The sequence below is a fragment of the Lepidochelys olivacea genome (genome assembly GCF_965140295.1).
Source record: "Lepidochelys olivacea isolate rLepOli2 genome assembly, chromosome: 6".
In the NCBI taxonomy this organism is placed as follows: Eukaryota; Metazoa; Chordata; order Testudines; family Cheloniidae; genus Lepidochelys; species Lepidochelys olivacea.
In genome coordinates, this window is record NC_140416.1 from 26,462,508 (window position 1) to 26,488,821 (window position 26,314).

The window sequence follows — 26,314 nt, forward strand, 5'->3', positions numbered from 1 at the left end:
GCTGAATTGGAATTCATTTGCGAATTGGATACAATTAACTTAGGCTTGAATAGAAACTGGGAGAGGCTAAGTCATTATGCAAGGTAACCTATTTCCCCTTGTTTTTTCCAGCCCCCACGCCCCCACCCTCCACCATTCCTCAGATGTTCTTGTTATACCCTGGATTTGTGCTGGAAATGGCCCACCTTGATTATCATACACATTGTAAGGAGAAAGAAAAGGAGTACTTGTGGCACCTTAGAGACTAACCAATTTATTTGAGCATAAGCTTTCGTGAGCTACAGCTCACTTCATCGGATGCGAATACAGACTAACACGGCTGTTACTCTGAAACCTGTCATTGTAAGGAGAGTGATCACTTTAGGTAAGCTATTACCAGCAGGAGAGTGGGGTGGGGGGAGAGAAAACCTTTTGAAGTGATAAACACCCATTTTTTCATGCTCTGTGTGTATAAAAACATCCTCACTGCATTTTCCACTTTTATGCATCCAATGAAGTGAGCTATAGCTCGCAAAAGCTTATGCTCAAATAAATTGGTTAGTCTCTAAGGTGCCACAAGTACTCCTTTTCTTTTTGCGAATACAGACTATCACGGCTGCTACTCTGAAACCTTTTTTTTAAAAAAATCCTAACTGAAGCTTTTATACAAGTTCTAATTAAATGTGCAGACAGGGTTTAAATCCTGCTTGAATCCACTCTTGAATAGTCCCAGTGAGAGTACTAGAACTAGTTGCAAGAGTAAGGTAAGAAAGATTTAGCTCTAGAATTTCAACTATTATGCCATTTTAGCTAATAATTGTTGAATACCTTTGAAAATATTTTTAACATGTAATTATTTCCATCATCTGTAAAAGCTAGTTATCCAAAAGATAAAATAACTTTACATGCCTTTAAGATATTTAGCCTTAGCCCAAATGTAAATGGATCTTATAGTTTTCCTGAACAAGGTCCAGATCCTGCATGCAGATGAGTGACTTTCCTCATATGAGTAGTATATTGAGAAAAATAAAACTGCATATTTTATTTAGTTATTAAATATTAAGATTTCCCCCTTCTCGTTTATACTGTGTGTATATAGTACAAACTAAAAACGAAATTGCACCAAATCTTTATTTTTTTTAAAAATCGATATTGGGTCAAATCATCAGCTCCAGATCAGAATAGCTCTATGGATCTAATCCCCTACTTTTAAAGCAGTTGTTCCCAACTACTGATCCATATGTCAGAATTAGAATTTTAGGTTTTTGTGACTGGCATGCTATGCTCCCCATTCCTATATTATTGCCTAATCCTATTCCTACTGATTTTGATGGAAACAGGTTCAGCCCCTTAATGATCAGTGTTTCCAGTACCAACCTCCCATTCAGTGAAGTACAGTTTAACTCACAATGGTGTTTGAGCTTACTCTCACCAGTGAATAAAAGCTAGCTTGCAATACAAATAATATAGCTAAGATCTTGGTCTGGTAAAGTGGCAGAGTCACCTGAATAGGTTGTGAATAGCTGTTTAAAAGACACTAAGGAGTAACTTTGCAGAAGTTTAAAAAAATATAAATTTTAATATCTTCATGAAAGCTTAAAAATAATTTTTTGTTATGTACATGTTTTGTCTTTTTGCACTGGGCATACATAAAAGTTATATTCTGTCTGGAATATTGTCAGAAGAAAGATATTTGCAAGCTGCACATATCAGGTTATCAATCATAACACTATTCTCATAATTAGTTGCTCAATTTTATTTGTCTTTTGCATACGTTTATTGTTATTCCTCTGTGAAAATACTGCAGTGAAATGAAACTGAAACTATATTAAACTAAACATGGGTGTAAGCCAAACTATCAGATCCAAACATTGGCGTGAGGAGGTCAGAAATCAAACTTGGATCGTGGTACAAATTTCACAACTACTCCTATTCATAAAAGGAACAGAAACAGGACCGCAAATAAAAACACTCCCAGAATTTGGACAGTAAGTTTTTAAAAATACAGCTCTGAATTTGGAGCTAGAACCATTCCTATTTTTAACCAAGAGAACTAATACCATATACCAAGAAGGAATTCCATCGACTTCAGTAGGCATTGGATCAGACCCCATAAGCTTAATATACTTTTATGAGAAATTAGTTCTAGGCAGCTGACCATTTGTTTAATTAGAAGTTCATAAATCCACATTTGTAATGAATAATGCAAAATAACTATATTTAAATAATAAAAAGATGTAATACAAAACCATAGAGGAAAGAAATATGCAGTTGAGACAAAACATATATGAGAACCAAGCATAGTGTCCCACGAGTGTCAAGGATGGTGAGCATAGCAGTGGCAGAGTTAATCCTTAAAAGAGATTTTTCCCATTTATTAATAGTGACACTGGTTATACATGTGTGCAGCATTTAAATGTTCACATTAGTGATTTCCTGTATCATAAATACTTTAAGGGTGACACCATTCTTTCACCCAAGGCACAGAGAGAACATTATAATTATGCCTTTATAAACAAAGCTGTGGGCTGTGTCAGCATTCCCCTCATCAGTTCAAATAAGAATGGGATAATTTTGTCCTATCTACAAGCTGGGCTTGTACCAAGTAGTTACCATTCTAGAGGCAGAACCACTTGGTTGGATCCACTCATCATTGAAAGTTTGACTGGTCAAAAAAGGTGTGTTGGTCCCATAACACCTTACATATAATAGAATTCCTACTGGACACATAACAAAGAGGAGACAAGTTCCAAAAGCTGGATGGGAGCTCTATTAAAGTATATCTAATGGTACAAAGGCAGGGGGTGTAAAATGAGCGAATTTAATGTGGATGTAGTTGAGAAACTATGACTATCGTACCACACATTGCTATTTTTATAGAATTTCTTTTCAAACAAACAAAAGAAAGGGGATATTTTAGGGTATACCAGGGGATCAGTATGTTTATACCATAGTGATGGGCACTTTAGAAATGTGTTTAACAGATTAGAGTAGATAGTTAGGTAACTAGTTATAATGAGATAAAAAAGAATGTAGGCTGAATATCAGAAAACTTTCCTGACAGCAAGAACTACTGTATTAGACAGAAATAATTTCCCAAGAAAGGTCACAGAATCCCTGCTTCTTATGACATTTAATCTAGACTTGGAAATAGACTTGATAATAGACCGAAGAGAATAATTCTGCATTGGTCTGTGAAATGGACTAAATTACCAGATTAGTCCCTTTCTGTCTCAAATTTCTGACTCATATTTGGTCCAGTCCCAGGCAGTCATATTTTAGATAATATCTAGCACCTTCGTAGTGTTTTACAGCTATAATGATTAAAAGTCCAATCATGCAAGCCCTCTATAGTAGTTCTGAATGCAGAGTGTTTTCACCATCAGACCTAAAGGTCTTGATCCTATAGCAAAGCTCGCATTGATGTTAATGGTACAGGATCAGAGCCTAACTGATTAATCCTTACAATAAGCAGTCAGATACTGCCACTATGGGTGCCAATATAAAAACTAAGACAAGAGTATATTCCAGGTAAGCAATATATGTAATTTCTTCATGAACTAAACGATTTACTGACAGTTTTCATGTACCATCTAGCCTGGATTATATATTTTGTTGTTGTTGGGGGGGTCTCCAGAAATGTCAAAAGTTTTTCATTATCTGAATAAAATATCAATAGTCACAGTAAAAACAATGAGGAGTACTTGTGTCACAGTGAGTCATTGGATCCTTGTGAATGACACATCTTAGAATGTAGAGCATTTGGTGTCATTCTCTTGGTAAGCTTTTACAAAATTTAGACTGAAAAATAATATTTTTGTTACTATACATATAATGCATTTTATTAGCTATGAGATGTTATATTTGCCTAAACTTTGTCTAAAATGCCATATATAATACTTTTGAACATACAAAAAATAATCTGTACTTTTTAGAGTTTACTAAGACAAAATTTTTATTTCTGTTTGATTTTCACAGTTCAGAAAAGTTCAGTACTCCAAGTGCTGATCATTTGGAGGCTATGAAATATTTTGTAAAGTTACAGTAAGTGAATGTTTATTTAATAGAAGATGTCCCTGATTACATTATAGCCTTTTCCACTGACAAATGATGAAATACTTACTTCTGCTATTAAAAATCACAAGCTATATCTAATTCCATTTTACTAGAGCCATTCCAAAACTCTTAGTTTGATTTATTTTCTCTTCTCCAGAAAGCACACTCAGTACCCTTCCTCCACAGCATGTGATAAAGGAAGTTCATTGTATTTGTACTGAATTGCAGCCCCGGAGAAGGACATGTTTGTTATGCGAGTTTCCAGTAATTCTGAAAATTCTTACTTAGATCAGACGATAAGAAAAGGAAATTAGGTTGAGTAGCACCTCCCCCTAAAATCTCCCCATCTCTTTGGATATGGCAATTCATTTTTATGGCAATATCCAGCCTTTTGAGAGGTATATACAGCCTGGTCAAACATTTTTTAAATTAAATTAAGTTGAAGGCAGTCTTTAAAATATGTCCTTATTGATGCAATGTTTTTTTCCACCAGATATTTAAAATCTCCCTCAGGAGTTCTTCCACATTCGAATGGACACAGCCTCAAAGCCTGTACTGTTTGTGCAATAACACAATAGGCATTTTCCTGCCTGTGCAGCTCATTGATTTCAAGAGACAATTTTCACAATGGTCTTTCTTGAGTGGTGTCTGCAAGTTATATGCATGGTATTCATGCCAGAGATGGCAAGGGCCAGTTTGTCCCAGGCCCCATCTGAGAAGGCCCTCACACTTAGGGTGACCAGATGTCCCAATTTTATAGGGAGGATCGCGATTTTGGGGTCTTTTCCCTATATAGGCTCCTATTACCCCCACCCCCTGTCCCGATTTTTCACATTTGCTGTCTGGTCACCCTACCCAAACTGAGTGGCATTATGACCTAGTGTGCAGGGTTGCATTGCCACTCAGGTTTGGCCTGGCAACACATTGACAGTGGTTGCTGGTCACAACATTACTTACTGAACTTTGGCCCAGCAGCCCCTTGATTGATGCTAATATGACCCCTAAAGCAAGAGTAGTTCAGTTGTGCGTACCATGTGAAAAAATTCTGGCAGGGATTTTTGTTGCTACATGCAGAACGTGGCATACCCTCAGCATGAGCCAATAGTGGCCGCAACATGAGCCATGCTGTCTGAGCTGGAAAATTGGAATCTGGCCCCACCCCAAATCACCATTACAGGAACCAGCCTGCTGGGCATGGGGGTTGGTGCCAGTAAAAAAGGGGGAAGTTGGGGCTGGCTGCCCTTTCACCGCCCCGTGGTGCTGTGAGCAATGGCCCAGGGTTCAAGTGACTCAGCCCCCCAGCGTCATTACAGCCCTAAGCAATGACGTAACAATAACAACACGGCCGTGAGCTCAAGCAGGGCCCCACCCTTGCGCAACAGGCCACGCTCCGCCCCCGCCCCCAGGGTCCCGCCCTCTTCACCCCTTTCTCCGCCCCCCCCGCCGCTGAGTCGCTCCTCCCCCTGCCTGTCTCTTCAGCGCCCTGACTCCGCCCCCAGGAGGCGGGCTCTCGGGCCCGGCCGGAAGTGAGCGCACGGCGGCGGGCTCGTCCCTCCGGTGACTTTTATCCGCGGCGGCGGCGGCGGCGCAGGGACGGGAAATGGCTGCTCCCGCCGGGCAGCGGCGCTGCGAGGTGAGAGCCGGGCGGGTCTCTCCGCGAGGCGGCGCGGGGCCTGCGGCGTCCAGGGGACCCGGCCGGGCTCGCCCTTTCCTCGGGGCCCCTGCGGCGCCCGGACCCCGGCACCGCCGCCGCCGGGGCGCTGTGCCCGGGGCCTGCCTGGAACCCTTCCCCCGGGGCTACGGCCGGGGAGCCGCCTTGATTCAGCTCCAGCCGGTGCCGTGCGGGGCAGGGGGACTGGCCGCGTCGGCGACTCTCGCTGCCGCTCGCCCGCCCCGGCTCTGCCTTCTGCCGCCCTTGGGGGCGGTCCCCGGGGGCTCCGCGCTGTGCGGTGCCGTGACCTCTCCGGGTGACTTCCCGCCGCGCCGGGACTCAGCGGGGCATCCCGGCACAGTTAGCCCCGGGTCTGAAGCCGTCGCTGTAACTTGCTTTTTCCTTTACGTGGGTTCAAGTTTGCCGGGGGTGGCTGTCTATAAACGGCAGCGTAAAAATGCCTAGTAACTTCTCCCTGTTAATCGCATTATTTCAAGCGGTAGAACAACATGTCTTCTAACGGCAAGATCTTAATTGCAAGTCTCTTGAATAACATTTTGCATTTATATAGCACCATTCACTCCCAAGGATCTGGTTGCATTTCAGAGAGTGTGTATGTACGATGTCGGGGTTGCTACCTTGGGTGGCCTGGAGGGGTAGGTGTCAACTGGTATATTGCATAGTGAACAACCATGAAGGCAAGAAAAACTTTGGCGCTGCATACTGAATCAAATTGTATGTTATGTAAAGTACAACCCCCCCCCCCCCATGCCAATGCAGGCTATAGGGGATCTCAATTGTCCTCTACAATACCCACAAAAGTTAGACTATATTTGGCTGAGGCGCCTAACTGATCATGTGTTGGTGTTTGACACTGATCCTGCTAAGTTGAGCATTTCAATGTTGATTATTAAACCACTAAGTTGTCTCTCTTTAAATTACTTTTTAGACATAATCACTTTCCCCCTTGTAATACATAGTAGTCTATGTACTTTCATCTAAGTCTTATCTTTACTGAAGCCATAATAAGAAAATAAAAACATACATGTGTTTCTGGAAGTATAAATAACTTTTTGAATATTGCCCAGTCCTTGGGGAGGAAAGACACGAGTAAGAAAATACCTGGAAGAGGGAAATAAGATATGGAAGGTGGAAGAAAGGAAAATTAGTCTTTGTGATGTTTATAACTACTGTGTTAAATGTGTTCCCAAAATACAATGAAATAAAAGTGATGGTGTTTTGCTGACTAAAGAATTAAAGTGTAAAAATAATTAATGTACTTGGGTTGAGGAGATTCTCCTATTTTGAAGAAACGGATGGATGTAAAATAACTGGAAATTCTGATGTTTGCAGAGGAGTCCTTTCCAGCTCCTGTTGAGAATGTGGTGTGTGCAGCAGTCGTGAGTGAAATCCTAAAGAGAAGGGAAGGATAAACTGTAAGGGAGGGAAAATGAAGTTACAAAAAGGGAAGTAGTTTGTGGTCCACTGGTAATGCTTGTTAGTACAGAATGGAGTTCAGTCCCTCATTCTGGCAGAGTCTGTTTGCTTTTCCTTGTAATATTCATCACTCTATCTGATGCAGATTAGACCTGAAACAAAGGTTTTTGTGGTGGCCTTGTGGGAGAAAATAGGTTAAACTTAGTTATGTTATCAGGTCCTCTCCAGAAAAATGGGGGGTGGGGGGGGTGGATAGAGGGGCAATTGAAGGCAGGAGAAACTGAAATAAGGTGCGGTGAGGAAAGATGAGCAAGGAAGCTGCCTGGTGGAAGAAGGTTAGACCCAGAGCAGAAAAATGAATGCTTGCTTTTAAAGGGGTGAAGCAGTCATTTTTCGGTTGACCAACAATCTAATGGTCATGCTTTTAAAGGAGCATAATCACCTTAAAAATGTACTTCAGTCTGAAAATGGTTTATATGCTGTTACTTGTAGTAATACCTAGAGAAAATCATAGTAAAGAGATTAGACAACAATTTTTGCTCCAGTTGGCTTACTTTAACTTAAAATGCTTTATGTAGTGATTTTTGATTTCATCTAAATCTTGATCCTGCTAGTGGATTGCCTGTGGTGGTCTGTGTCCTCAAGGAGTACCGTTGTTGATGGGGCTCTGCGGGGCATAAGGCTTCACCTGCACAAATCAACAACAATAAATGTAGGAGGAGACTCTTAGTCATTTTTCCCTTTTGTCTGGGACTTTCAACAGTAATCAAGAAACAAGCTACTTAAAAATAGGAAAATGTGGTTGTAAAACCACAAAAAATGCACAAGTCCTTGGGAGCATATATAAAACTTACTCTTTTTAAATTGGCTGGATTTGAAATTGGTGGTATTCCTTACTCTGGATTGCTAGTTAAAACTAAAACAGTATCTTGATCTGTAGAGCCCCGTGTGGATGCGAATTTTGTATCTGCGTCCGATCTACAAACATGGCCCGCAGATAGCAGCATCCGCAGATGTGGATATCCCCAGAATATAAAGCAGACTGCTGCAGATTTGCAGGGCTCTAGGTAGCTACTATCAATAAATAGCTTGGTGGAGTTGATGAGTTTTTGATCTACCCTTTGTCAGTTCCTCATTCTGGTAATGTCTCTGTGTGGTCCTTTAAATGTTGACTGAATGAAGTGTAAACTGGGATTTGAAATTCATTTTAACTTCCGTAGTCAATGATATAACTGAACTCCAGTCAGAAAAGTACATTGAAATGGAATTAGCTGTTTTTTGGGGGTGTGCACCTATAAACTTTAGACACAGTTTAATTGCAACTTATAAAGAGTTAACAATTCTTGATGTAGTAAATAATCCAGTGTATGGGGTTCATTTTTTTCTTTAGAATTCTAAACTCCACACTGTAAAATGCAATGTTATGTTTTAAATTTAACCTACTGAAGTGGAAGAGAAAGTTTCTTTGTGTTTTATGAGTGACTGCTTTTTAGTATCTATGGTTGGTGCAGAATTTACTGTAGTATTCCATTTATATTGGGGAAAGTATTTACTGTAGTATTCCATTTATATTGGGGAAAGTATCAAGTTTTTTTAAAACTTTGCTGTAAAGAATAAATCAGTGGCTGCATGGATGTGTAGATCTAATTAACAAATTGCTGTACAAAACTAAAAAAATGAGTAAATGGATTTTTAGCCACTTGGCAAGGCTAGATAGATCGTTATTTATCCTGCAGCAGTCAGTGACATCAGCCTCTTAATACAGCACTCTTTGTACTTTTTTTATACACCAAAAAGGGTAGTTGTGGTATCAATTATTGCAGGAGAGTGCAGAAGTCTGGACTCTAGATTTGGAAAGTAAGTGAAGGAGGAAATATTTGCTAATGTATTTGTAATGATATCTGCACATTCTGAAAATGATTTGGACTCAAATGTTGGCTTTTCGAAGTGCATATGATATTTTTGTGGGAAAGCTTACCCACAATAACTTAACTATTTTAATGTGTAGTGCTTATAATGCAGATCATTGACCCCTATTTCTTATAGGGGTCAATGATTGTTTTTCCTTAAACAGGAAAAGTCAGTACTTTCTTTAAATTTAACCTAAGCCATCATTAGGTGTTCAGCAAATACACAGTAGTTTAATTCAGTGACATTTAAAAGCAAAACAACCATAGGGACTACTTTAAAAAAAACCACACAGCCTAAGGCCTTGTCTACACTGCCACTTTACAGCCCTGCAACTTTGTCCATCGGGGGTGGGTGGGTGAGAACCCCCCCCCCCCCCCCGAGTACTGCAACTTTCAGTGCTGTAAAGTGGCAGTGTAGACAGTGCACCAGTGCTGGGAGCTACTCCCCCATGGGGTGGGGTTTTTTACAGCACTGGGAGAGCTCTCTCCCAGCGCTGGTGCTGCAACTACACAGCCACGTTAAAGCGCTGCCACGGCACTGCTTTAACGATGCTAGTGAAGACCTAGCCCAAGTTTCTTGAAGATAAAATTAGGGTATTGTACATCAAGGCATTACTTTTAAAAAAAAGGTTGGAAATGGACCTATAAGTTACCATCACTATTTAGTGCTGGAATTTTTAGAACCTCAGTAGGTGGTTAGATTGCTGATAATTCTAAAGTTTCTATTAGAAAAAGACTGACCCAAAAAAATGTATTTGAGTGTACTGTTGTGTACCTCACTGAAATGGATGATCATAAATAACGGGTTAAATGAAATTGTGATCAGTACCTCCTATTTTGGGACAGGAAATTGCTGTCCAACTCTACTTAGGTAGATCAAGAATGTTAAATGTAGTGTGAGCAGATGGTGAGATTACCTGTGCTTGGGGTAATAGGATTTCTCTATAGAAAAGACATCCTTGTGATTCCAGATAAGAAATTACCTGGGATTTGAGGAGTTCTCAATTTGTTAGAAGTTTAAAATTGTGGAAAAATGAAAGTACTCTGGAATTAATGATTCCTTATTTGGATTTTCCTAAAATTATAAATTCATTCCTAATCTTTTCAATAGTGACATTGCTGTTAAAATGTTGTACACTGTTACAATATATTATATTTTGCATAGGCAACAAAACAGAAAAATTGTAACATAGGGAATATCCTGTTCCTGCCAGGTAGCCTTATCTGTAGCAGATAAAATGTTAGACTTATCTTGCAGTTTCCTCACATCCTTAATATTGATACAGCTTTTAAAATATTACTTTTCTAATAGTTTTATAAAATGATCTACTTGGAAATCAGTATTGAGTAAACAGATAAATGTCAACGTCTGATGCACGTGCTTTGTTAAAGTATCTCAAAGTATTGCTTGGGGGAAATGCTCTTAGTTCAGAGCCATGAAAACAAAGGTTGCATAATAGTTGGCAGATGTGTGGCTTAGTAAATCTAATCAAATAGTAGTACACTTGCTGTAAATAAGTTTATTCGCGCTCATTGCTAAAGACAGATTAATTCAGTACTGTGAATTAGAGAAAAAAAGAGCAATTTATTTTTTGGATGTTCAGTGTGAAATTCTGCTTTCATATGCTGTTTTTGGAATCTGTAGCAGAAACAAAACGATTACGTCCTTCTGTGCTCCTTCCTCTTTGATAGTGATGGGCGGCTCAGTGTACTCCTCTGAGTGGAGAGGAGCAGAAAACCCACGGTCTTGAGATAGAGGGTCCATTTTATGGCATCCTGTCTCTGACCCCACAGAAGTCCCTATCTGGGTGCTACACCTGGATTAGATTTTTGTGGGTGGGGACAGGATTAGGGTTTGAGGTACAGGCTCAGCCACTCATGGTGTTATCTGTTCCCACTTCATGGTGTTTTCCTGTGGGAATTAAAGCTGATGGGATCAGCATTATGCATTTTAACACTGTAGTTGCCCTCAGATGACCCTGCTGCCTCTTTTTCCCTGTCTCTTTTTTTGGGTGGGGTGGGAATGGTTTATTCTCTCTTTTGGAAGCTTGGAAATGGGGGTGATCATAAAGTGTTAGAACTGGGCAGTGGGGTGACTGATACAACTTCTCCCGGAAGTGGAGCAAGGAAGCAAAGAAACCCAGGCAAGGTATTTGCCATGTAACTTTAATCAAACTTGGTTGTTAGAGCTGTTAGTAAATAGAACTGCATCATTGTCCATTGGTTGTATCCTTCAAAGGTGTTGGAGATAATATGTACAACAGATAAAAAACAGAGCTGTGTTGACATAATTGATGCTAATACATAGACAAAGTACACAGGTGTCTTAGTTCAATTTCAGATGCAGCGGAAAATCAGCGAAGTGGAAAAGGGAAAATGTCAGATTTTATTTGGAAAAAATATTGCAATCACTTGGTTTTTTTTTTCATTTAATTATTTGACAAATGCCATTTAAGTATTTGGATTGAGAATTGTGCTCTTGAAGGCAAATAGGTGAAGTACCTAGTTTAGAACTACATTCTAATGGTATTGGCTGCAATATATCGTAGAAATTGAGATCCGAGCAACAACTGAGTCTTTTGGGGTTACTTCCAGTGTTTGGAAGACTTGACTAAAACAACAGTTACACCTAGCTGTTAGCTAAGCCTAGAGCTTCCAATGAATTCCGGTTGTCACAAATACCTTTCATGAATCTACTGCAGACCTCTCAAGTGCATTTGATTTTTTAATTTTTTTCAACTATTCGAAAACTGCAGTCCAGTTGTAGCCAATGATATAGAATTGGAGAACAGGTTAAGACCTTTGGTTTGGCTTTCTAAATACCCTGAGGACAAGCCTTAAATGCTATGATCAAACTGAGTGTGTGCGCAATGACAGAATGTCTGCCTAGCAAAAATAAAACTAGAAAAGAACTCTGACTTCCATTAATATACTTCTAACTATCCTGTCCTTTCTTGGCTATCAGATGTAATTGCGTTTTTTGTCAGCGAAAGTATGCAACTGTTGACTACTTCATAGTATGAAAGTAATTTGCGATAGAAGATCTTCTGAACTTGTAAAGTCATTGAGAGACAGTTTTTTTTTTTTTTTAAGGATGGGCTCTTTTATATGTTGTTAATTATGGGTGTTTTGCCACAGATGTGTAGCATTGCACCATACTTGTGAGAGCCAAGATATTGGGTGTTGATATCAAACCAGGGCCTAAAAATATCCACTTGCCCCTGGAGAATGGCAAGCTTTTTCTAGGAAAGGTACAAGTGCCTGATCCTCAATTTCTTCAAAACTTAAGCTTTACTTATTTTAATCCCTTCATAGATTGAAAATAGCCTGTGTAAACAGATGCAATATTATCTTTCTGATTCATCAGAAAACTGCATTGCTTCTGCTGCTCTTAATTTTTCCAAGCAGCACCAAAGTGAAAATCATGTAATTCTTGACAGTTGCTGCTCACCAAAGGGTTCTGAATAGTGCTAGTGAATATGCTGAATCTCATTAGCTTTCCCAAGCACAGCAGAATAATACTTGAACTCAAAGCAGTTTTCCTGCTGCTATTCAGGAGCCTCTGGGCAACAGTGCAACTGTTGCAAATCGTACCAATTTCACACCATTACTCAGAACTTTGTCAAGCAGTAGCAGTAGTGCCTGGAGTTATTGAGGGGATGATCAAAAAGTACCGTGGGCGAGAGACAGATAAAATAGTGGACACTTATCCATTCTCATAACACCCAAGAATCTCTGGTGTTGAGGAAGGGAGAGACTGAACTTTTTCTCCCTTCTAGTAATTGTGGAGAAAGGAGATGTGGGATAGAGCTTCACATCCATTATCTCTGCACATCTATTTAACTAGCCAGCTTCTGGTATAAAAGATTGAGCTTCCAAGTAGGAACCATGCACAGCACTCTGCCTCCTCAGAAACTGGTGTGAGAAGTAACTACGGGATTAGTGGTCTGTGGCAAGTAGGTGCAGTCCTTCAGTAGGTGACCAGTAAATATTTTGAGAGAAACCATTTCAGGAAACTGTATTGCAATGTTCTGTTAACAAGAGAAATTGTGAATAAATAAGTATGCACCATTTCCAAGTAGTTGGCACATCAGGCATGCTGCTTTCTGACCTTAATACCTATGAATCTACCTCTCATTAACCATCAGTGGAGTACAGTACTCTGTGCTTTCACAGAGAATGCTTTGATTGCAGAAGTGTGTAGAATAGAATGAAACCAGTTTAATGCACTACAAATTCCTATACGCTTCACTGATTTTTTTTTCTAAAATTGTTCCTGTGCCCCTTATGACTTATCTGAAATGTTCTTGAGCAGGTAGGAAAACTGGTGACCTTCTGAGAAGCTGTGTGCCATAACTCTCATTTGGGACCATATTTTTTTAAAATGTGCTGGGAAAGATGCAAAACATCTCTGGTATGAAAAAAAAAATACGCATGTTTATGCAAACTGGTGATGGGATAAATTTACAAAGAAGTGTGTGCAACACTCCTCTTCACAACTGGAGAATTCCATAAACATGTAAGTATCCATTAGCAGAGAGGTGGGCAAACTGCGGCCCACGGGCCACATCCAGCTTGCAGGACTGTCCTGCCCGGCCTCTGAGCCGCCGGCCCCTCCCCTGCAGCCTCAGTGTGCTGCCAGCGCTCTGGACTGCTGCTCTTGCTGGGCAGCGCGGCAGCAAGGCTGGCTTGGCATGGTAAGGGAGCGGGGAGTCCCAGGGGGCAGTTAGGGGACAGGGAGCAGGGGGTGGTTGGATAGGCATGGGAGTCCCAGGGGGCCTGTTGGGTGTGGATAGGGGTCAGAGGACAGGGAGAAGGAGGGGCTGGATAGGGTGTGGGGTCCCAGGGGGCAGTTAGGAGTGGGGGTCCCAGGAGGGGGTGGTCAGGGGACAAGGAGCAGGGAGGGTTGAATGGGTTAGGGGATTCTGAGGGGGGCAGTCAGGGGGCAGGAAGTGGCAGGGGGCAGATAGGGGGCAGGGGCCAGGCTGTTTAGGGAGGCACAGCCTTCCCTGCCCGGCCCTCCGTGTAGTTTTGCAACCCTGGTGTGGCCCTTGGGCCAAAAAGTTTGCCCACCCCTCCATTAGCATAAACTAGTTTTAAGCCAAAGACGAGACTTTGGGGGAGGAGAAAAAAGGCTTTATAAAACCGAATATAAATAGGGAACTCTTTCAGATTTTCAATTTAGTGTTCTATTTTTCAGCATTTCCGTAGACTGTTGTTAACCCAAACACCACAGCAGAACCTGATGGCATGTTGACCTGTCTATTCAAGCTGAGTGAAATGTAAAAATAAACAGTATGAAGGGGAAAGTAGTAAATTTAAAAGAAAATATTAGTAAGGCCATAGGGCTGTCAAGTGATGAAAAAGATTAATTGTGATTGATTGCACTGTTAAATAATAGAATATCATTTATTTAAATATTTTGAGATGTTTTCTACATTTTCAAATATACTGATTTCAGTTACAACACAGAATATCAAGTGTACGGTGCTCAGTTTATATTACAAATATTTGCATTGTAAAAAGATAAACAAAAGAAATACTATTTCAGTTCACCTCATACAATTACTGTAGTGCAATCTCTTTATCATGAAAGTTGAACTTACAAATATAGAATTTTTTTTTACATTATTGCACTCTAAAATTTTAGCTTACAAGTCCCCTCAATCCTTGAGAGTGTTCCTCCTTTAGAGGAATCTTGCCTTATTGAAGGGTTAAGATTTTTTTTATCTCAGCAAGTCAATATTCTGGAGATGGGAAGGCAAGAGTTGTGCAGGAAAAGGGTGAATGCTGCTCCAGTTGTGTTTCTGGACTCTCCTCTTGTCTGCAGAGTTTCATCTTACAAATCTGCATTCTGTGCTTGGGGAGGGTGGAGTGGGGGGAAGCAAGCAATGACTTGTTCAGCAGGTGTCTTGCAGCTGCTTATGGAAAGGGTGGTTTCTGGTACCAGGATTGCCTCCTTTTACTGAGCTAGGTGGGTTCCCTTCAGCTGAGTAAGCCCTAGTTTGCAAGGGAGGGTAGATTTTTTTCCTGAAGGTCTTGGCATGCAGCAGGGGAGGAGAGGCTGAGCTTGCCAGGCCCCTGTTCTCTATGGCAATGGGCCCCAACTTTTCTGTTGCAAGAGCATATTCATGTTCCCAGAAGAGTGTGGCGGGCACCGGACAACCAGCCACCAAAATGTCACTGAGAAGTGGTGTCATCAAGAAGCGTCGCTGCCGAGAAGCAGAGGTATTTCGGCGGCAATGCTTCTTGGCGGCATTTTGTTGGCAGGTTGTCTGGCAGAAGCGCTCCCTTGTCAGTAGGCGGGTGCACATAAATTCCGTGGTGGCTGCCATGGCACCTGCGGGCACCGCGTTGGGGACCACTGCTTTATGGGTATCCCCCGTAATGAGGGCCCAGCCGGGGGCACGGTGCAGCGGTGTTGGTCCCTGGAGTGAGGAACCAGCCGGGGGCAATGGCACATGGCGAGGGGGTGGGTGTCAGTCCCCAGAATGAGGGACTGCCCAGGGGCAGTAAGGCATGGGGCAGGTGTTGGTTGCCGGGGGTAGGGGGCTGGCCAGGAGCAATGAGACATGATGTGGGAGGGCTGTTGGTCCCTGGAGCTGGGGGGCAGGGTGGGATCAGGATCCCTACCTCTCCACTGGAGCTGAGATGGGAACCACTACTTCTTCTCTCCTTTCCTCCTCTCTTACCACTCTCTGGAGGTGGGTTGGGTTACTGCACCTGACCAGACACTGTCTGGTCCCTCTGCAGCCAATGATGCCATTCCTGCCCAGAGGCATGTGATTAACCCTCTTTATAAACATTGACACGTTAATTTTGTTTTCAGTTTTGCAGGTGTTAACTGTGATAGACAGTCCTACAAGAAAGTTTGTATATGGATGTTGTGCTCCTTGAATTACACCTTAAATAAATTCTTTGTGTATGCATGTAATGGAAGGAGCGCATAGGAACATATTCCTGCACTAGTATGGTGGTAGGTGTTGAAGGCAAATCAGTTCAGTGAGAAATTTAGGTTGAAATCAAGAAGGAAATAGAACATAGCTGCTTCCAAGCCTTATAGCTACAGATTAGTTTAAATACAAATTTTAAATCTGGGCTCTCAATTCCATTGCAGTTTTAACATGCTGAGTCTGATTTATCTATTGCCTTGCATCTTTCATATCTGTGCACAGTGAGTGTGAAACACTGTTTCTGAATGGAAGCATTTTGTGTCCATTTTACACTTACTTTGCACTGGAAGACACAGCTGCGTAAGGTTCAGAGCAATGGGGAACTGATCCACTTTTTTGTAGCATGCATCTTTAGAGAGTATGGTAAGCTGGTGGAGTGGATCAACTGGTTTAGCAATCAAAATATTATTTCGTGCAAATTTCTTCCTAAAGGCTTTATTGTGAAGAGCTTTTTATAAAGTTTGTTACAAAGAAAAACAAAGGCCTTTGCTTCCTAAGCCTGCTTTATTATTTCCTCCCCCTACCCTTAGTAGTTTGAAGTCTAACCACAGAAGTTGAGTAGTCTTTGCCCCAGCACAAACATGAAACATTTACTTAAAATAGTTTGACGCAATGTTTTGTGCTTTGGGATGCCTTGTTGCTTGGATTAAACTTTCAAATATGGTTTGCATATGTGTTGTGAGTCTGACTTAATTTATCAAATAAAAGGATATGAATTTGCTTTTGTAAGTTTAACAGGAACATGAAACTAAGATGATTAGTTATAGGCATAAGAGGGAATCCTTCATATAATTTTTGGTTTTGGGAATGGGGAATGAATTAGTTTCCGGGACTATTTTCCCTCTAGAATATAATAGTGGGTTCTTAGCTGGAGGTTAGGAAAGCCACTCTCCTTTTTTCCATATGGATTTCTGCTCTGTAGCACTCTCTTCCTCCACAGAAGTAATTATGACTGTAAGAAGATTAATCCTTTATGAAGAGCTGTTTCTTCGTAGATCTATGAAACCATTTCTTGATTTTCAGACTTCTCCTAGATCGGTAATGGAAACGTTGCAGTGTTTGCTAGCTGTTTGCAATGCTTCCTTGCTTCTGAGGTACTCTGATTGTTGGTCTCAATTCAAAACTAAATAAACTGTAAATTCTTAAAGGCAGCGACTGCCTTGTATGTACAATGCCCCATACATTGCAGGCTCTACAGCAATTAGTTTTGGTGAGGAACATCCAGTGCCAAAAGCTGATTATAAATAATTTGTTTGCTACTGTAGCTTTCCACGTGTCAACATCTGTCGCAACAGGTGCTCTTTTAGGACATGTTGATTTCTCTTTGTGCCTTTTGAGGTGACCTGCAAAGGTATTTAAAGAAGTTGACATTTTACTTTTTTGCTGCTTTATAATGAATAAAGAAGGCCTGAAAAGTTTAACAAGAAGAAGCCTTATTTTACCTAATGTCAGTTCTGGTCTTGCTGAAGGGTTGGCTTGGGAGCCACAGATGATGCATATTCTCAACCCTCAACTGAAGAATAAAGGTGTAGAACCTTTGATTTCCTTTCTCCAGCATATTATCATTGAGGATAAACCAATGTAATCACAACTCTGCTTTAGGCTTTTAACAGCTGCATTAAAAATCTCTCTTCCTGTCCTTTCCTCAGTTAACTCAGGAAGGCTCAGCTTTCACTTTTCTGGCTAATGATTTTATTTCAGTAGTTGTCACCTGGATTCATCCTGTGTGGAAAACCAACTTTTGATTTTAAAAACAGAATTTTTTAAAAGAGCAAAAGAAAAATTCATGTAAACTTTGTACATCATAAAGAACCAAAAATATGTACAAGTCCAATTTTTGTTTCCCTTTGCAGATTGCTGTACAGTTTATTTAGGTGCATAATGCTCTCCATGTAGAGAGCATGTCCAGCCCAGTAACACTGTGCTTTAATAAGCATAGCTTCACTGGTGTTTGTATAACCTCTTCGTAGAAACTCATTATTTGTGATTTTTATCTTGCAATTTAATATGCATAATAGCTCAGCTGTTGTTGGTGAAAGTTTTCTAGCTCTTAGAGCCAGCAGCAAGTTGCCCGTGTTTCACAACTATAGAGGAAAGTGGAAATAGGTATAGTATGGTAAACACTGAAAAGTCAGATGCAAGACCAGATTCCTTGTGGCAGTCTATTGTACAATAATGATGCTTTTTAAAATGTGTTCCATTTTATTGGTTAGCGTTCATAGAATCATCCTAGAATATCAGGGTTGGAAGAGACTGCAGGAGGTAATCTAGTCCAGCCCCCTGCTCAAAGCAGGACCAATCCCCGCTAAATCATCCCAGCCAGGGCTTTGTCAAACCTGACCTTAAAAACCTCAAAGGAAGGAGATTCCCTCCGTGCGTTGGGAAGAACGGTCTAATAGTTTGATCATGGGATTGCGAATCAAACACCAGCCATGCCACTGATTCGCTCTCTGGCCTTGAGCAGTCATTTAGCTTCTCTGCCTTCATTTGTGTAATGAGGACTAATACCCACTTATTTTATAGTGCTCTTATGGGAATTAAGTATGAATGTAACTTGTAACTAGATATGTTGCTTGTACGTGACAAAGTGTTTTCTAAATGCTTAACTTAATTATGATGACAAAGTATGATGAAATGCCTCCAGAGGCCGTGAAATCCTTCATCATGAGTTTAGCATTGCTAATAGTGATACATCTTAAGTATGGTACACTGTGATAATTAATAGGGCCCTACTGAATTCATGGTCCAATTTGGTCAATTTTACAATCATGGGATTTTAAAAAGTGTAATTTCATGATTTCAGATATTTAAAACTGAAATTTCACAATATTGTAAGGTTCCTGACTCGAAAAAGAGTGGGGAGGTTGCAAGGGGGGTTGTGGTACTGCCACCCTTACTTCTCCACTGCTGCTGGTGCTGCCTTCAGAGCTGGGCAGCTGGAGGGCAGCGACTGCTGGCCGGGAGCCCAGCTCTGAAGGCAGAGCCACCACCAGCAGCAGCGCAGAAGTAAGGATGCCATGGTATGGTACTGCCACCCTTACTTCTGCGCTGCTGCCTTCAGAGCTCAGCCCTTTGTTAGCTGCCACTCTCCAGCTGCCCAGCTCTGAAGACAGCAGCGCAGAAGTAAGGGTGGCATTGTATGGTATTGCCACCCTCACTTCTGCGCTGCTGCTGGCAGGACACTGCCTTCAAAGCTGGGCGCCCAGCCAATAACCACCACTCTCCAGCCACCCAGCTCTGAAGGCAGTGCAGAAGTAAGGGTGACAATACTGGGACACCCCCCACCCCCATAAATAACCTTGTGACCCCCCCCTGCCACCCACAACTCCCTTTTGGGTCAGGACCCTCAATTTGAGAAACACTGGTCTCCTCCTATGAAATCTGTGTACTATAGGGTAAAAGCGCACAAGACCAGATTTCACGAGGTGGGAGACAAGATTTTATAGGGAGACATGTTTTTCATGGCTGTGAATTTGGTAGTGCCCTATTGTCCTCATTGCTTTGTTAAACTTACTGGTGGTAAAATGGAGGGTGTTCTCTTAGAGTGCATCGGGAACACTACCTGCTTTGGTACTCAGGGTCCCTCAGTACATTTGTGAGGCAGGGAACTTTTCCACATCTTACAGATGACAAACTGAGGCACAAAGAGGATATGTGACTTGTCCAAAGTCTCTCAGATTTCCTGACTTGAAACCAGGTCTCCTGAGTTCTAGCTACAGCCTTAACTACTGGACCAGCATTCACCTCCAGTCAAAACATAACTGCTCTCTGCATGATTTTGCTGATAACATAATAAATTTATTGCAAAGAGTCCAACAAAATTAAGCTCTGAACTGTGTGTGTTTATAAAATTTGTACGTAGTTTAACTACATAAATCCAGTCAGAATAGTAGGAAAGGTTTGTAACTAGTTAAAAATTTAGAAAATATGGTATTCTGAAATGGATTGAAATGTAAAGCTTTAAATTTACATTTTACAGCTTAAACAGTTCTTTATGTACTTAGTGTACCAATTATGCCTGTACATGTCTTTCTAATTTTTTTTTCCCCCTGTTCAGGTCTACTGAATCTATTGACAAAGTCAAGGGTCAAAGATTGTTAGGAAGAAGGGATTGATCTCTTAAATGGACATCTGCTTTCACGTTATGGCTCAGATATCCAGTAGCAATGGACTTAAACAGCGTTCATCTCCTTCCTTGGGAACTGCAAGGACAAAAGATGTGGACAAAGAAGAGGCATTGCAGATGGAAGCTGAGGCACTAGCTAAGATGCAAAAAGAAAGAGTGGTAACTGGTAATAAGCAAACTTCTGAGTCTTTAAGCAGCACCAGACAAAAAGCACAAACTCATAATAAACAGGACCATGATCTCATGGTGTTTCCAGAGGCTGTTGCCAAAAAAAGGGTGGAAGATAAATTAAGCACTGTTGATATAGATAAAATGACCCATGCTGAATTAGAGAAACTGCTGCTAGATGAAAGTTTTGAATCTAGTAAAGTACATGCATTACCAGCAACTCCTGTTCTGAGCCCATCATTTTCTTCACCATTTTATATTCGGCCTACTGGTCAAAGAGGACAGTGGACACCTGGGCTACCTGGGCCTCTGACTTGCACTTTACCTCCTATTTACCCATCAGCTTCTTACAACAAACAAGCTGGTGCATTTCAGAATGGCTTCCACCTAAGAATGTCCACGTATCAATCTACAGAACCTGTTTATCTTAGTCTTCCCGGGCGGTCTCCATACATTTCGTACCCGTTGACAACTACTACACCTTTCCATCCACGAGGAAGCCTGCCCATGTGTCCTCCAACACTCACACCAGAAATGGCAAAAGTATTTGACAAAATAGCCAGCACCTCAGAATTCTTGAAAAATGGGAAATCCAGCACTGACTTAGAGATGACTGGTTTTAAGTCTATCGTACCTAAACTACCAACCTCAGAAAACTCCAGTGATATTAGTAAATTTGATTGGCTGGACTTAGATCCTCTAAGTAAACCAAAAGTGGATAATGTGGAGATCTTGTGTAATGCAGAGGATGATGCAAAGGTAACTTCGTGTACAGTTGCAGAAGATCCATGGGATGCTGTGCTACTAGAAGAAAAATTGCTAGTAACTTGTCACCTTGAAAGAAAAGTGAATGGGAAATCCACTGCTGGAGCAACAGTTACAAGAAGCCAGTCTTTAAACATTCGAACAGCTCAGCTTGCAAAGTTACAGGACCAAACACCACAGGTATAATAAATCTGCAGTATTTCAGATTGCATTGTTAAACTTTCTAATACTTCTTACAATATCTTGCAAGATACTTAAACTAAAATGTGCACCTATGTTGTCCTTAATATAAACTATGGAGTTTTATAAATGGAGTCTTTAAAAACTATTGGCAGGGATAAATCTTCAAATAAGCCAGCAGTCATTGGAATATTGTTTTAAATTTGATGAATTTTGGAGTAGTCAATACTGATCTTTTAGAGTGATCCTAACTCAATCTAATCAATTTTAAAGAGTTGCCTCCTAAGACGTTTTCGTGGTTCACTGAAGTTGTGGAATTCATTTGCTATTCTGTGACCCTTCAGTGAAAGGAAGAGAGTGATTGATTCTGGGTGTTTAAAGAAACAGTTTATTTGTATGGTAACTTCTGCTGTAGTGCTTGGATTTTTTTATGTTACATACATTTTATGAAGTTTATGCACTAGGTGACTCATGTTAAATTAAACTTCAACTTCTATTAACTCTATAATTCAACAATAAGCATACCCAAACTGTAGCCCTTGCTCCTGGAGCTCAGACACCTCTGCAAAAATTATATGCAGATAAGCATATAAAGTTGCCCACATTCATGTTCAGAATGAAAATATCTGATAGCTGTAATGTGGAGCAGCAGTTTTGTTGTTGTTTTTAAATTCTAGTTGACACACATTCTCAAAGTTGAACTTGTTACCAGTGGATTCTAATCTCTTCTAAATCACTCCAGAGGGCAGGTCTACACTAGAGGTGCTTCATCCATGCAGCTTCACTGCTGTAGTACATCTGGTGAAGACTATGGTGATGCTCTAGGCTCACACCCCTGAGCGACATAAGTTAGATCGACTTAAGCGGTTGTGTAGACCTACCCTCAGAAGCAGCGGAGTTGGAACATATGATCATTATGGACAAAACCTTGCACCTCCACTCATTGCACATTCGCATGGGATTGCTGTAGTTCTGTTGTATAAGTAGACCTCTCTTGCATGCCATGGAACAATGTTCTGAGGCAATGCTCAGGAGTTGGAGTGATACCCAGGGAGAGGTTGTAGATCTGTAACTACATTAAACCTTTTCTTAAATTGGTTTGAAGGATGAATGTACAGTCAATGCCACCTCAGTTCATGGGGTCATAATAATGGCCGGGCTGCTGTTCTGTCCTTCCACTGGGATTAGAGAAGAGCAGCAATTCTCCAACTGTGGGTTGGGTCATGACCCTGTTTTAATGGGGTTGCCGGTGCTGGTGTTAACTTGCTGGGGCTCTGGGCCCAAGCCTGAGCCCCATCACCTGGGGCTGAAATCCAAGGGCTTCAGCCCTGGGCGTCAGGGCTCAGGCTTAGGCTTTGCTCCCCCCACCCCATTTGGGGTCATGGTGCAATGAACCCCTGAAGCAGAGTGCAGAGGAGAGCAGGGATTCCATCCTTTGCTCTCTTCTAGACATGTTGAAGATTTAAATGCTCCAGAGTAACTTAACTGCTGATGTATGCCATTGGCCTGGCTTTCAGAGTTGCTGAGCATCCACAACTCCCTTTGAAATTAGAGCTACAGGTGGTCAAAACTTCTGACAATATCATAAGCGGGCAATAGGCTGCCTGCCCTGGCAGTTGTCAGTGAAAATGTGTATTCCATACTTTCAAAATCAGGGATGCAATCCATATTGCACAATCAAGTGAATGATTACAAACAAATAACTTTAACCTTCCTCTTAAAGTTGATCTACCTGCCAAGGGAAAATATTGGGTGTTTTTATGATGTATAAAGTAGGCACAAGTTTTTTCCCCCAGAAAGTTTTTACTTTGCTATATCAGTGTGTCAAGTCTAATCTTCCTCTCCTCCTTTTTTTCCTTTTGGTTGGAGGATTTAGTGGATAGTTTTAATCAATTGACACTAAGGCTGTCAAGCAATTAACAAAATTAATCACGCAATTGAAAAATTGTGTGATGTTAAACAATAGAATACCATTTATATAAATATTTTGGGATGGTTTTCTACATTTTCAAATATATTGATTTCAATTATAACACAGAATACAAAGTGTACAGTGCTCACTTTATATTTTTATTATAATTGCACTGTAAAAATAAATTTTCAATTCAGTTAATACAAGTACTCTAGTGCAGTCTCTTCATCAAAAAAGTTGAACTTACAAATGTAGTTATGTACAAAAAATAACTGTTTTATTTTAAATGCAATGTAAAACTTGAGCCTACAAGTCCACTCAGTCCTACTTCTTGTGCAGCCAATCATTGAGAAACAAGTTTGTTTACATTTGCAGGAGATAATGCTGCCCACTTATTTACGAGAAAGTGAGAACAGAGGTTCGCACGGCACTGTTGTAGCTGGCGTTGCAAGATATTTACGTGCCAGATGTGCTAAAGATTCATATGTCCCTTCATGCTTCAACTACCATTCCAGAGGACCTGCTGATGATGGGTTGTGCTCAATAATCATCCAAATCAGTGCAGACCAATACATGTTCATTTTTATCATTTGAGTCAATTGTCACCAGCAGAAGGTTGATTTTCTTTTTTGGTGGTTTGGGTTCTGTAGTTTTTCCATCAGTGTGTTGCTTTTTCAAGACTTCTGAAAGCATGCTGCACACCCCGTCCCTCTCGGATTTTGGAAGGCACTTCAGATTCTTAAATCTTGGGTCGAGTGCTGTAGCTATCTTTAGAAATCTCGCATTGGTACCTTCTTTATTTTGTCAAATCTGCAACGAAAGTGTTCTTAAAATGAAAAATATTATCCGAGACTGATATAACATGAAATGTATGGAGAACGCATGTAAAACACAGAGCAGGAGACATACAGTTCTTCCCCAGGGAGTTCAGTCACAAATATAATGCATTATTTAACGAGCATCGTCAGCATGGAAGCATGACCTCTGGAATGGTGGCCGAAGCATGAAGGGGTATACGAATGTTTAGCATATCTGGCATTTAAATACCTTGCAGTGCTGGCTACAAAAGTGCCACGCAGAAGTCTATTCTCACTTTCAGGTAACGTTGTAAATAAGAAGCGGGCAGCATTCTCTCCTGTAAATGTAAACAAACTTGTTTCTCAATGATTGGCTGCACAAGAAGTAGGACTGAGTGGACTTGTAGGCTCTAAAGTTTTACATTGTTCTGTTTTTGAGTGCAGTTACCTACATTTTGTAAGTGGCGCTTTCACGATAGAGATTGCACTGTTACTTGTATGAGGTGAATTGAGAGATACTATTTTTACAGTACAAATATTTGTAATAAAAAGTGAGCACTGTACACTTCGTATTCTGTTGTAATATAAATCAATATTTTCGAAAATGTAGAAAAACATCCAAAATAGTTAATTTCAATTGGTATTCTATTTAACAGTGCGATTAAAACTGCAATTAATTTTTGTGTTAATTGCATGAATTAACTGCGATGAATTAACAGCCCTAGTTACTACAGAAATGTTACCTTTGCTGAAACTACATTCCTTGGATAACAAACAATGTAACTAGCAGACATCTTTAAAGGTATATAGGATTTCTTGTTTTAAACTGCTAGGAATATGTAGCCTTGTGACAAGTTCTAAATCCTCGATGGGTGCTGTTAAAAATTACTTAAGAAATCAGTTCACAAGCCATTTACTATTTTCCAGTGTTGCTAGAACTTTAATCAATGACTCTTGGCACAAAGTGTCATGAATGCTGAGGCGAGGCAATTTAAAATACTGTTACATTGATTCATAATAATTCATGAAGATATACTATTCTTCCAGCAACTGGCAACACACGTTTGCCAAGTGTATATGCTTTATTTAGTTTATCTCCAGGAAAAACATATTAGCTTGGTGATTTGGACTTTCAAGTGTCTCTGTGAAAGTGCACTAAGTCAAAAACGGGTCATACAGTGGCATTATAAAAATCAGTGGTGTTGCCATCTGGGAGGATATTACAGAATTAGAAAGGGTCCAGAGAAGAGCAATGAGAATATATAAAAGTCATGCACCTTCGTAATCAAAGAGATTGAAAAGGCTAAGGTTGCTTACCTTGAGAAAGGACATGATGCAGATATACAAAATAATGAATGGTGTAGAGAACATAAATTGGAAGCTTTTGTTGTCCTTGCCCCGTCATAACATAAACAGACAGGTGGCAAATTCAAAACTGATGTTTTTTTCCCCACGTTGCGTAACTAGACTGTGGAACTCATTATCACAGGATGCTGAGACCAAGATCTTACCAAGATTTAGAAGGAATTAAATGTTAATAGGGACAAGAATGACCAAAGTTGTTCTTTAAATAAAAATATTGAAAGTGAGATGAAAAGATCATGCTGCAAGCCTTAACTATTTTATTAGGGATTATTACCTTTGGTAGGCAGATTATCTCCCATCTGCCTACTGTGGGGTTGTGCTTTCCATTGAAACAATCAGTGTTGGCCACTGTCAATCAGGGTACAGGACTAGATGGACCAAGGGGCTGATTCGGTTTGGAAATTACACCTTTTTAAGTGGCCAGATTAGCTTTCTTGAGCTGCTATCTCTCCAGAAAATAGTCTCACTATAGAATTCCTTATACTTGTCAAAAGAGGCAATAAAATCTCTAAAGACTTCAGCAGGAAATTTTTTTCTGCTACAATTCCCCCTTACAGTCTGCAAAGTCATATTTGTGGAAATTGTGACCACAGAAAAGGGATTTAGAGGATTTGACTGCTTTGAGAATTTTGCTTTGGTATTTCAGCTATTTGAATAACATCATACGCTATCTACACAACATCCAGACAGAACAAAGGTATGGATCTTCTGCTGGATCTCTAAAATACTTGTTGTAAAGTAAATAGATTTCTAAATTTGCTCCCTAAAATCTTCTAACCGTGCTCTTTGTAGAAAAAGAAATATTGACAAAGCAATAGTATAAAATGTTGGGTTTCAGAGTAGCAGCCGTGTTCGTATTTGCAAAAAGAAAAGGAGTACTTGTGGCACCTTGGAGACTAACAAATTTATTTGAGCATAAGCTTTCGTGCACTACGGCTCACTTCATCGGATGCATTCAGTGGGGGGGTGGGAGGGGAAAAAGGCTCGTCATACTTAATTTTCTATTAGTAATGTT

The 26,314-nt window shown here is 40.6% G+C and overlaps 1 protein-coding gene across 2 annotated transcripts in view; it reads left to right on the forward strand.

Moving 5' to 3' along the window:
- The window catches only part of PIK3C2A (phosphatidylinositol-4-phosphate 3-kinase catalytic subunit type 2 alpha), a 173,260-nt gene that overhangs the window by 78,884 nt on the left and 68,062 nt on the right, over positions 1-26,314 (forward strand). The window contains exons 1-2 of one of the 2 annotated variants that reach the window (XM_084629853.1): positions 5,547-5,668; positions 20,044-21,225. In XM_084629853.1, the coding sequence (XP_084485979.1) occupies positions 20,110-21,225 (1,116 nt within the window). In that variant the 5' untranslated portion in view covers positions 5,547-5,668; positions 20,044-20,109. Of the gene's footprint in view, positions 1-5,546; positions 5,669-20,043; positions 21,226-26,314 lie in introns of those variants that run through there. The other variant, XM_084629854.1, reaches the window with a different exon arrangement.